General features: G+C 41.9%; 1 protein-coding gene across 2 annotated transcripts in view; it reads right to left on the bottom strand.

Moving 5' to 3' along the window:
- Positions 1 to 13028, bottom strand: part of LOC112223743 (potassium voltage-gated channel subfamily C member 1) — a 77278-nt gene that overhangs the window by 22748 nt on the left and 41502 nt on the right. Inside the window, exons 4-5 of one of the 2 annotated variants that reach the window (XM_024386916.2) lie at positions 9610 to 9813; positions 8318 to 8630 (exon numbers count right to left, since the gene is read on the bottom strand). In XM_024386916.2, the coding sequence (XP_024242684.1) occupies positions 8509 to 8630; positions 9610 to 9813 (326 nt within the window). In that variant the 3' untranslated portion in view covers positions 8318 to 8508. Of the gene's footprint in view, positions 1 to 8317; positions 8631 to 9609; positions 9814 to 13028 lie in introns of those variants that run through there. The other variant, XM_024386914.2, reaches the window with a different exon arrangement.

The raw sequence follows: 13028 nt of genomic DNA, 5'->3' as shown, positions 1-13028 counted from the left end.
GAACACAACGGGCCAAATAAGCTGTGCAAACTAAACGGAAACAACACAGGATGTCTTATAGAAAGGGGTTGCAGTCTGCCGTGAGGCGTTCATCCATGTATACAGGTAAGAATCTAGCTACAGATTCAGATATTATACGTTTCTAATATTGTCAGAAAGTTGTTTTCATTGCCAGCTAATGGTTGCTGTTAGCTAGCTAACTAGCTAACATTGAACTTTTTGGTTAACTAAAGCTAACTATGACAATCGGTTTGTATTGCTAGTTAAAGCTTGCTGTAAGTTAGCCAGCAGACGTCAGATGGCTAGCTACAGTAGCTAACATTACCTGTATGAACTGTGTGTAGTGATGTTCTCAGAATGCCACTTTGCATCTATTGTATAATAATTCTAAAATATTTGTATCTGGAATTTGTCTTTCAGCATCAATCAGTAGAAAACGCCTGACTCTAATCCACCAGTCATACAGTCATCAAAAAGAAAGCTGGCCCAAGCAAGCAAAGGCAGCAGCGCAGTCATCAACTACATGCACCACTTCTTCACCAACTACGGAGTTGGGAAAACACATGTGGACCTGAATTGTGATAACTGCAGAGGCCAAAACAAGAACAAGTTTGTGTTCTGGTATTGTACCTGGTGTCACCATGCACAAGCTCCACCAAAATCTGGACCTTCACTTCCTGATCACAGGCCACACCAAGTTTTCCCCCCGACTGGTGCTTCGGCCTCATCAAGCAGCGCTTCAGAAAGACCAGAGTGAACACTTTGTCTGAGATTGCTGATGTTGTGAAGGACATCACTGTGACAGGGGTCAACATCCCACAGCTGGTTGGACTGGAGGATGGTACGGTGCTGGTGGAAAGCTATGGCTGGGAACAACACCTAACTCCGTACTTCAGGCCGCTGCCACAGATCAAGCATTGCCAGAATTTCAGGTAAAAAATCATTTTCATTGTATGAGGTTTTTCTTATCTAAACGTTGAAGGTGAAGTGATGTTGTAATGTCTCCTGATTTTGTTGTTGTTGTTATTCCCTGCTTTAACAGCTTCGATGCTCTGGAGCCTGGTGTTGTCGCCAAGGAGCGTCCGGACTGTCGGGACCAGGTTTCAGCTGCTGCCAACGCTGACATCCTACCTCCCATAGATGGTCTGCCTGTCCAAGCACCACCTGGACTGGACAAAGCTAGACAAACTATCTCTTAGACAAGATCAGGGAGTTTTGCGATGAAGAGGCTATGGACATCACATGCCCTGCACCAAAGTCAAGGGCAGGACAGAAACAGGCACTCCGAATATAGATTCCCTTGTTCATGCGTGGTTTGGACGGACCAGTCATCACAACTATCTGCAGTGCCTCTATTCACACGACTCTCTACTAACACACACGCCATACGTTGCTGCTACTAATTTTTTTTATCCTGTTGCTCAGCCACTTTACCCCTGATTGTATGTATATAACGACCTCATCTATCACTGATATCGTTATTGATATTGTTCTTGTACATAGTGTCAATATAAATAAAATATACAGTATCTATTTCTGATATTGCAACTATGCAAGTAACCAATTGGCTGTACTGTTTACACCTTCTGTACCATCCACTTAGCAAGACTTAGCAAAATATTGATATATAAAATTTATATTGATATGTGTGGTCATGACATGATTTTGTGACATACCACAACTATATCATGTGACCGTATCAAGTGTCCATCACATAAATATATGGTGCATGCATCTGTTTATGTACTGTACATGTGCACCTCACTCAGATTTCAACTCAGGTTGCATGGCGTTAACTTATGTATGGAATACTGTGTGATAAGTGCATGTGTAACAGTATATAAAGTATGCTAATATACTGGTGTGAAGGCATTTGGGCAGTGGTGTAAAGTACTTCAGTAAAAATACTTTAAGGAACTAAATAAAATTTAAAAAATTAAGTATCTGTACATTACTGTACTATTTATATTTTTGGCAACTTTTACTTGACCACAGTCATACATTACTCCATACATTTTCCTTGACACCCAAAAGTACTCGTTACATTTTGACAGGAAAATTGTCCAATTCACACACTTATCAAGAGAACATCCCTGGTCATCCCTACTGCCTCTGATCTGGCAGAGTCACTAAACACAAATGCTTCGTTTGTAAAATATGTCTGAGCGTTGGAGTGTGCCCCTGGCTATCCGTCAATAAAATAAAATAAATTGAGCCGTCTAGTTTGCTTAATATTAAGGAATTTGAAATGGTTTATATTTTTACTTTTACTTTTGATACTTAAGTACATTGTGCCCCTAGCTATAAGTCAATAAAACATTTCAAAAATAATAATAATTGTGCCATCTGGTTTAATATAAGGAATTTGAAATGATTTATACTTTTACTCAGGTATGACAATTTTGTACTTTTTCACCACTGGATGTGGCTGGGGGTAATAGCATGTCTTCACATGACCCATCAATTTAGTGTGTCTAATATTTATAACATATTTTTTATCTGGACACTTTCTGTTTACCTGGAATTGTTCCTTATTGTAGGCTACCACCACTTCTAGTCATACTCTTTACTACACTACTCACTGTTTAGCACATGACCTCACATGTGAATCCTTAAAGAGATGGGTGGAGCTAGCTTAAGAGGGTGTGAGTACTGCTGAATGGGTGTAGACTAAGGAGAGCTCTCCAGCAGGTACCAAAACTTTCAAAGGCCCTTTTCTCAAAAGTGAGTTTACAAGTTTATCAACGTTCAAAACAAAATTACTTTCCCATTGTTACTCAAAAATGCAGTGTATGATATACCATTTTGTAGCTCTGAGTCTCTACTTTTATCCAACGTTTAAAAAAATTTAAAAAATCTAAAGTTGCTATAGAAGACCGATTTGAGCTGGTCAGTCATATATGTTGAGCACTTGTTGGCTGCTTTTCCTTCACTCTGTGGTCCGACTCATTCCAAACCATCTCATTTGGGTTGAGGTAGGGGGATTGTGGAGGGCAGTTCATCTGATGCAGCACTCCATCACTCTCCTTCTTTGTAAAAATAGCCCTTACACAGCCTGGAGGTGTGTTGGGTCATTGTCCTTTAGAAAAACAAATGATAGTCCCACTAATCCCAAACCAGATGGGGTGGCGTATCGCTGCAGAATGCTGTGGTAGCCATGCTGGTTAAGTGTACCTTCAATTCTAAATAAATCACAGACAGTGTCACCAACAAAGCACCATAACACCACCTCCTCCATGCTTTACGGTGGGAAATACACATGCAGAGATCATCCTTTCACCCACACCGCGTCTCACAAAGACACAGCGGTTGGAACCAAAAATCTCCAATTTGGACTCCAGACCAAAGGACAAATTTCCACCGGTCTAATGTCCATTGCTCGTGTTTCTTAGCTCAAGCAAGTCTCTTCTTCTTATTGGTGTTCTTTAGTAGTGGTTTCTTTGCAACAATTCGACCAATTTAGGCTTGATTCACTCAATCTCCTCTGAACAGCTGATGTTGAGATGTGTCTGTTACTTGAACTCTGTGAAGCATTTATTGGGCTGCAATGTCTGAAGCTGATAACTCGAATGAACTTATCCTCTGCAGCAGAGGTAACTCTGGGTCTTCCTTTCCTGTGGCGGTCCTCATGAGAGCCAGTTTCATCATAGCGCTTGATGGTTTTTGCGACTGCACTTGAAGAAACTTTCTAAGTTCTTGAAATGTTCCGTATTGACTGACCTTCATGTCTTAAAGTAATGATGGACGGTTGTTTCTCTTTGCTTATTTGAGCTGTTCTTGCCATAATATGGACTCAGCCAATTTGGTAAAATACCATCTTCTGTATAACCCCCCCCACCCGCCCACCTTGTCACAACACAACTGATTGGCTCAAACGCATTAAGGAAAGAAATTCCACAAATTAACTTTTAAGAAGGCACACCTGTTAAACGAAATGCATTCCAGGTGACTGCCTCATGAAGTTGGTTGAGAGAATGCTAAGAGTGTGCAAAGCTGTCATCAAGGCAAAGGGTGGCTATTTGAAGAATCGCAAATATAAAATATATTTTGATTTGTTTAACACTTTTTTGGTTACTACATGATTTCATATGTGTTATTTCATAGTTTTGATGTCTTCACTATTATTCTACAATGTATATAATAGTAAAAAAAAAAAGATCCTTAGTTAGAATATGCAGAATCTTTCACCAGCTCAAAGTTTCAACTATTATCAAAATGTTCCACTACACTACAACATACTGTATCAATCAACATTATATTCTCTCCAAAACAGGCATCCAAGAGAAGAGAAAAAAAGAGAGTAAAAAGAGAAAAAGAGAGAAAATCCCTGTTTATACTTGGTGCTAACGTGTTCTTTGTCCTGATCTTGTCCACATTCTGATTGTGCCCATATTAGCCGTTGGACCTACACATGGTATTGAATGTGTCTCTTACCCATCCACTGTGTCCATTATGACCAGATTTTCCTGTATGCAAATGATTTGACAGCTTTTCTTTTCCAAAGAACATTTTTTATTTTATTTTAAGACAAATATTTATGCAATAAGACAATGGTGCCTAAATATAACCTTATTGTAAATGTATTTTCTGAAGGTCAAAGGTTTTTTGATTACTTAATTAATTTCAATTGAAATTAAGACTGAAATACAATCAAATCCACACTGTGGATGTAACTTATTAAAATATTTGTTGTATTATTTATTTTATTATTATTTTTTCAAATAAAAATACGTGTATTATTCATTTATGCATTTAATTTAATAAAATGATCCCAATTATTAAAAATAAGCATAGGTGATGGGAAGATTGAGAGGAGGACAGGTAGATAGACAGTCTGACTAAAGACAAACAGACTACAAAGCACACCAACATGTAGAGACATGTAGAGACATGTAGAGACAAAGTAACTGACAACATTACACACTTGACACGGAAACAACGGAAACAGACTCAAATGACTCAAATCAGCTTCACACGGATGCCATGGTATTCCGTTACTATCAAATGTTACACGTTTCAGGTTACAGAGGGAACTCTGATTGACAATGGTCCTTGACAAACAGACATTAAACACACACAACAAAATCAACTAATAGAATCTAGAGAAATGAAGATGAACAGACATCTCAAAGAGAGACACACAAAACAATACATACACACACACACACACACACAAGACACATATTAATACACACACATATAGGCCATGTCTAAATATCCATACTTGCATTCTAAATATTAGGCTATTTGGGTATGCGAAAATAGGACATTTTATAGTATGTGAAATTTCAAAAATGTAGTATGCCCTGAATGCCAGGATGTACCAATCACATCAACTTTTCATCTAGCTACTAGATTTTAGTAGTGTTCAATGCACACTACTGTGGAAGAGAATCTGCTTTTCAGACCACTTTCAACAACAGTTGATCATTCGATAAGGGGACTCACTACCGAAATGAACGTGTGGTGGGGAACAAGCGTGGTTACACATTAGAAGACTCCTTCTCAGTATGGATGAGCCTAATATGTTGATAGCTGTTGCTTACTGCATTCGTTTTTGACAGCATGTCTAAACAGTACTGTATGTAGTACGATTAGTATACAGTGTGCAGTTTGAGTAAGTAGTTAGGCAAGAGAGCTTTTGGACATGGCCATAGACACAGAAACATACACAGAGAGTGAGGGAGAGGGTAAAGAGAAAGAAAGAAAAATAAGAAAAATAAGAAAAAAAGAACAGATGAGAGGACAGTATTGAGGGGGAAAGGGAATGACTGCGAGTGAGCAATCAAAGAGGTAATTGACCCTTTGACCTTTTTTGAACCCTGCATATTGCATTTCGGGGCGAAGGAGGTCAAACGGACAAGTATCTTGTAGAGAGACTTAAAATACTAGTGAAATAACTTAAGCACTGCACATACAGAGATCTAAGAACGAGACTGTGGGAAAAGCACAAAACACCAGTTTGAGAGCACAATAGGGAATCCCACTTTAAAACAAAAAAAAGGGAACACATCGTTAAGCCATTATTACTTTCAGCTGGGGCAATTATGGCCATCAAACCTCCGCTGATTTTACAGTGTTCCCTTTGGGTTTCTTCACCTCGTTCCTATCCACTTGGCATTCAATTCGATTTTTGGTCAATATGAGATTGAATGGCAATGCTGCTCGGAGGCATTCTATTTTTAGTTCAGCTTCACACGGATGCAACGGTCTTCCGTTACTATCAAATGTTACACGTTTCAAGTTACAGAGGGAAGTCAAGTTTCTGTGACCCTCGAGTCCCCCTACTGATACCAATATGTTCAGCAATGCTGAGAGCTGAAGGTTGGCATGTAGAATTGGCACAAATATCGTTAAATGTTCTGGGAGTTAAAGGTTTTATAGCTTTCCCCCCACCAAACGCTTGTACCGTGATAACGAAAGCAGGATTCATTCAGTAAACACCGAATGTCATCCTATGAAACCTCTAGTGCTTCTGGCTTCCTGCTTAAAATGGCCTCCGTTTTGGTTTTAAAGAGGGATTTGCGGAATTAAGTTGAGGTTTTATGCACAAAAAAGAACCGTTGAAAACACACAACACCGAAGCAGTCCGGGGCTTCCAAGAGAGGAGTTCAACAGCTCAAGGCTCGCTTACCTTAGATGGCATGTAGCCAGTTGTTGGTCAATCAGTCTGTCATAGTGTCTGTCTGGCAGTGTGAAGTCGGCATCAGTCAGTGAGTCAGTATTTCGTGTTTCTTTCATTCACCAAGTGCAGTTAACTGTACAAATGCAGCTAACTACACTCTTAGAAAAAAAGGGTTCCAAAAGGGATCTTCGGCTGTCCGCAAAGGGGAACACTTTTGGGTTCCAAGTACAACCATCTGTGGAAAGGGTTCTACCTGGAACCAAAAAGGGTTCTTCAAAGGGTTATCCTATGGAGACAGAGTATACTCAGGTCACTACAGTACAGCCAAGAAATCCCGTCTGACCTTTTTAACTACACTAGGCACTGAAAGCACACATTTTGAGGTCTTGGGAATAGTGTTTTTGAAACACGACACACTTAAAACACAACTTTTCATCAAACAGCATTGCATTGATGTTAGTTTGTCGCATTTGTCTGTCAATGTGAGGACTGTACAATGTTGAGGAGAGCCATATGATGATATGGCTGAAAATGTTGTTCCCGCCATGGCATGTATCGTAAGGTACTATTCCCGTGACCTTGGAGGCTCCGCTGACCCCACTGACCTTTGACCCAAAGATGGCCGCTGTACAACATCGCATTCAAAATCATCCATTATGTAAGCCCTAAATATAGCTAGAATATGTACGTATCATATCATGATAGAAATCTGTGAGATGGGAAATTTCGCTCCGGTGCATAGGCTGATTTCTTCAAAGAGCGATGTGTCTTTTGCTATCTGTCAGGGTGAATGTCAGTGAGGTAGAGAGGGCACCAGTGACAGAAAAAAGAACACAGTAAAAGCCACACACACGACAACAACACAAACACAACACTCGGACGGCATTGAGAGTCGGACAGAGACACAGTGTAACGTGTAAGAATGAAAAAGCCCACATACAAACGCGTGATATGACACAACCTGAAGAGAGAGACAGCAACACAGAGCAGATCAGACAACACGTGACCCACGGTCCTGATAGTCCTCAAGTGTTACCGGGCTACTTCAGTGCAACGGCCGCACGCGGCACACACAATCACACTCTGGCCGCAGTCTCTCAAATACACAGCCTGGTGCACACACACACACACACACACACACACACACACACACACACACAGTATCTTACACTATACATTATATATGGAAAACACGTAGATTCTCTTATTTCATGATATGAGAAAAGAAAGATCAGGTTATTCTGAATAATAGATTATTCTGATTGGATGATACTCTGAGCAATACAATGCAATTGGGCCTTGATATACAAATCACAGTTTTACCCTTAGCTCAATAGCTTGGTGCTGTTGTTCCCCTACCTATCTATTCCCTTACGGAAAGAACACATGGCATTACACACATTCTCACGTGAACACGTTTTCATGTGATCACATGTGATCTGCTGCGAAGTTAATGTGATAACAGGTGACAGTATGTAAAGAAACATGTGATAACATGAAACTACAGACGTGTAATCATGTGATTTTCTGTAAGGGTTGATTTCATTATTTGAACTTACCTACACTAACACAGAGGGCAATTTATGGGTGATACTTCAACTTTACCTAACATACTGTACAGACACAGCACAGTGAACACAGTGGGTACTAGTTGTGATTTTCAGTCATACATAGTGTACTGTATGTGAGAGTGTGAGTGTGTTCTGTGTTCAAGTGTGTCTGTGGGTGCTATGCTTCAGTGTCAACTGCCAACATGCAATGTCATGGAGTTGAGAGAACCTAAAAATGTTTGGCTGACGGATTAGGTCCAAAAAATAATATGGTACAGCTAACGGGGGTTCCATTTCGGGGTCCCCATGGTTTTAAGGTGTTACCTCTTGGCCCTATGGTTTGATCCAGGAAGAGGTGGAGTTTGCATTGAGGTCCTGCTGTAGGAGAGACCCTTCCAGCTTATACCATTCATCAGCCAAAGGGGAGTCTGGGCTGGCTGCCAAGCCTGCGGCCTCTAGTTTAGCGTCAAAAGTGGCGTTGAGAGTTTGGGAGGAGTGTAAAGGAGAAGTGTTTGGTGCAGGTTTGGTGGTGGTGGTTGTAGGTGGTAAAAAAGGTTTGTTGCAGCCGTAAAGAAATGGATCGAGGTATTGCGTTTCAGGATCAGAACAAGAGAATACATGGGGTAAGCAGGTGTAAATAAGGCATGTTTCGAAGAGGAAAGGAAAAGAGGAGGGCAAAGAATGGGGATATGGAATCAAAGATGGGGGACAAGGAAAGGGGGTGGGGGGGACAGGGCATCAAGTGGGAGTCAGCCAAACAAGGGGGAGGAGGGGAGGCAGGAGAGAGAGAGGGAGGGAGGGAGAGAGAGAGAGAAAGAAACAGAAGTGACGAGAGGTCAATTAATGCATGGTCAACTGTCTATGTACAAGAGACAGAGAAAGAGAGAGAAGCCATGAGCGTGAGAGAGGATGAGAATTACAAAGGAGAAAATGGAGGATGACAATTTGAGGCCGTGAATGAAAGAGAGAGGGACAGAAAATACAGACAGGAAGAAAGAAAGGTGATACCAAGTGTGATGGAAGTGTCACAGCATGAAGGTGACGAGGTGGAAACATAGAGGCCAGGGCAAAGAAGAGCAGAAGAGTAAAGATGTTGTACGTGGGTGTTGTTGTGTCCTGTCAGAAACTAGTGTTTGGAACCTCTCTGTCACACAAACAGGGCTCTTCCCACAATGCTCTTGGCCGTTGCATGTGTCTGTCTGCATGTTCTCAGTAACTAACCATAAATCAGTTCCCATATATGCTGTATTTGATCATGTATACATCACTTGTGTACGTATTTGTCCCCTGTGCACCTGCCCTATTAGCATCTTCTATATGCAGAGAATATGTTTATCTGTATCAGTGCTTGTGCCTTATGGCATCTTGTGTGTAGCTCTGTTGACCTATGTGGTGTATGTGATTACGGTTTTGTCCCCTGTGGGAGTGACGTACCTTTCCGCACATTCCCATCTGTGGCGCGGAATTCCCTGGTGTTGAGCAGGAAGCAAGCGCGGTCCTGCTGGTAGCGTTCCCGGGTTACTCCGGTGCCCCCTCGCCCCGCGGGACTCCGCTCGTCCGGGCTCAGCACCTGGTCGATAGTAGGGCAGTCCTCGTTCGCCAGGGCCGCAGTGGCCGCGTCGCCGTTCTGCTTGGAATCTTTCGGGAAAAGAAGGAGACAGGGAAAGGGGGGCCGGAAGCAGAGCAAGGGAGAAGCAGAGAGTGAAGGAGAAGGAATGAAGGAAGAGGAGAGGAGGAGAGAAGTGAGGTATCTGGATAGTAGAGGAGGAAGGTTGTGATGGGAGACTGAGGCCAAACTGGACCATGTTTCCACATCCACACTAGCATACCATTTAGGATGCATGCCCATTACATTGCTTCATTCTCCGCAATATGTTAGTACGGACATTGGAACATAGTTTGAGGGAAGGAGTTGCAGACTTGATGATTCAATTGGCCCAATCAGAGAGCTTGCAGTTGCAAGCTGAGGGACTTTGATTGGCTGCTATATCGAAGGTTTTGGCATGGCACCTTGGCCCGACGATACAGAAATCATGAATCCCCAGTCTCCCATCACTGGAAAAAGGTATATAAGAAAATAGCCAAAGGAATGAGGGTGGGGGGTTACTGCATGTAAACTGATCACAATTTAATACTGCAGATGGGATACACGAGATGCATAAGCAAAGACAGATTCAGTAAAATAGTGTGTTGTGTATTTATTCATTGTGTTATTATTTTTCAATTATAAATTTTTCTTCTCTCTCCGCATTGTTGGGAAGGGCCCGTAAGTAATCATTTCCCTGATAGCCCGCCACCTGTTGTTTACAAAGCATGTGACGGAAAACATTTGATTTGACTACGATATGTAAATGATAATGGCTAACGTGTCAAAGTTCGTGCCTATACTGGCTTAGCTAGACAGCATGGTAAACTAAAAACTGGACATGGTTATATAGGAGGTGAGGTCGAGGGTGTGAGCTGATGCTGCAGTAGGACTGTTGCTTATACAGCCTTATTCTAAACTGGATTAAAACAGGTTTTTAATAAAAATGTTCAAAATGTATAAAAAATAAATAAACTGAAATATCACATTTCCATAAGTATTCAGACCCTTTACTCAGTACTTTGTTGAAGCACCTTTGGCAGCAATTATAGCCTTGAGTCTTTTTGGGTATGACACTACAAGCTTGGCATACTTGTATCTGTGGAGTTTCTCCCATTCTTCTCTGCAGATCCTCTCAAGCTCTGTCAGGTTGGATGGGGAGCATTGCTGTACAGCTATTTTCAGGTCTCTCCAGAGATGTTCAATCACGTTCAAGTCCGAGCTCTGGCTGGGCCACTGAAGGACATTCAGAGACTTGTCCCCGAAGCCACTCCTGCGTTGTCTTGGCTGTGTGCTAAGGGTCATTGTCTTGTTGGAAAGGCGAACCTTTGCCCCAGTCTGAGGTCCTGAGCCCTCTGGAGCATGATGCTGCCACCAACGTGCTTCACCGTAGGGAAGGTGGCAGGTTTCCTCCAGACTTGAGACTTGGCGTTCAGGCCAAAGTGTAGAATCTTGGTTTCATCAGACCAGAGAATCTTGTTTCTCATGGTCTGAGAGTCTTTGGGTGCCTTTCGGCAAACTCCAAGCTGGCTGTTGTGTGCGTTTTTCTGAGGAGTGGCTTCCGTCTGGCCACTGTATCATTAAGGTCTGATTGGTGGAGTTCTGCAGAGATAGTTGTCCTTCTGTAAGGTTCTCCCATCTCCACAGAGGAACTCTGGAGCTCTGCCAGTGACCATCAGATTCTTGGTCACCTCCCTGACCAATGCCCTTCTCCCCCGATTGCTCAGTTTGGCCGGGCGGCCAGCTCTAGGAGGAGTCCTGGTGTTTCCAAACTTCTTCAATTTAAGAATGATGGAGGACACTGTGTTCTTGGGGATCTTCAATGCTGCAGAAAGTTTTTGGTACCCTTCCCCAAATCTGTGCCTCAACACAGTCCTGTCTCGGAGCTCTACGGAAAATTCCTTCGACCTCATGGCTTGGTTTCTGTCAACCGTGGGACCTTCTATAGACAGGTGTGTGCCTTTCCAAATCATGTCCAATCAATTGAATTTAGGTGGACTCCAAGTTGTAGAAACATCTCAAGGATGATCAATGGAATCATCCTTGGATCAATTGTCAGTCTCATAGCAAAGGGTCATTATACTTATGTAAAAAAGGCATTTCTGTTTTGTATTTGGAATACATTTGCAACAATTTCTAACAACCTGTTTTTGCTTGGTCATTATGGGGTATTGAGAGTAGATTGCTGAGGATTTGAAGGTATTTAATCCATTTTAGAATAAGGTTGTAACTTAACAAAATGTGGAAAAAGTAAAGGGGTCTGAATACTTTCTGAAGCCACTGTATCCTCAGACCACAGGAGGTTGGTGGCACATTAATTGGGAAGGACAGGCTCTTGGAGCAGAATGAGTGGAATTAATGTGTTTGTGTGTTTGATGCCATTCCATTCGCTCCAGCCATTATTATGAGCTGTCTTCCCCTCAGCAGCCTCCACTGCCTCAGACACAGCTGTCAAATCTGATCTCAGATGAGTTCCTGCTCAACAACCTACTAACAACCTACAACAAAATTCTTAACAAAAGAGAGCGTGAAAGACAGTAAGAGAGTGGTGGGGTACTATAGGCGCTTATGCAATAAAATACTATTATTGCTGACTCACTAATGATTTCTCAAGGGCTACAAAACACATGTGATCTATTGTCGTATGTGGATGTTGGGTTTATATTAGGTGATATACAACCAGTGGACAACCCGTCACACCTGTTTTGAGCCCCACATTTTTTTAAGGGAAAATATTATATATTTTGGGGGGATGGGGGGTGTACAGTAGTTTTGATTGGACTGATCATGTCAACATCATACTTTCACAATCTTAGGATAGCAGTCATCGTCATGAATCAAGTCGACAATCTACTGGCAAATCCTTTTTAATCCTTGTTATATGACGAGAAATACTGAAGAGAAATTATAGATAACGTATCGGTGCTCATGGCCATTGGACATAAACATTACACAATAAGTTGGAAATCGCAAATTCAAGGAGTGGTTTGGAAGGAATCAGTGACAGTGGCTGTGTGGTCCCGAATCTGGGATTAAGGGGCTCTTTTCCAAGTTTAAAATTATAAACATTCAACATGGCCATGCTGTCAGTGAAGCATGATTTGTGCCGCGCTCAAAACAACTGTTAACTCGGAGGACCGCCGCGCCACCTTCCTGTTCAAGTTAGCCGAGCACAACAATGTGAGTCCAAAATGTATTGTATGCAGCTTCATAAATGATGTAATATTCCAGGGAGGTATGTATACTGTGGCTAAGAAAGTAATACTAA

This window comes from Oncorhynchus tshawytscha, linkage group LG24, assembly GCF_018296145.1.
Source record: "Oncorhynchus tshawytscha isolate Ot180627B linkage group LG24, Otsh_v2.0, whole genome shotgun sequence".
Lineage (NCBI taxonomy): Eukaryota > Metazoa > Chordata > Actinopteri > Salmoniformes > Salmonidae > Oncorhynchus > Oncorhynchus tshawytscha.
The sequence above is the reverse complement of the archived record's forward strand: the minus strand, read 5'-3'. Positions and strand labels throughout refer to the sequence as shown.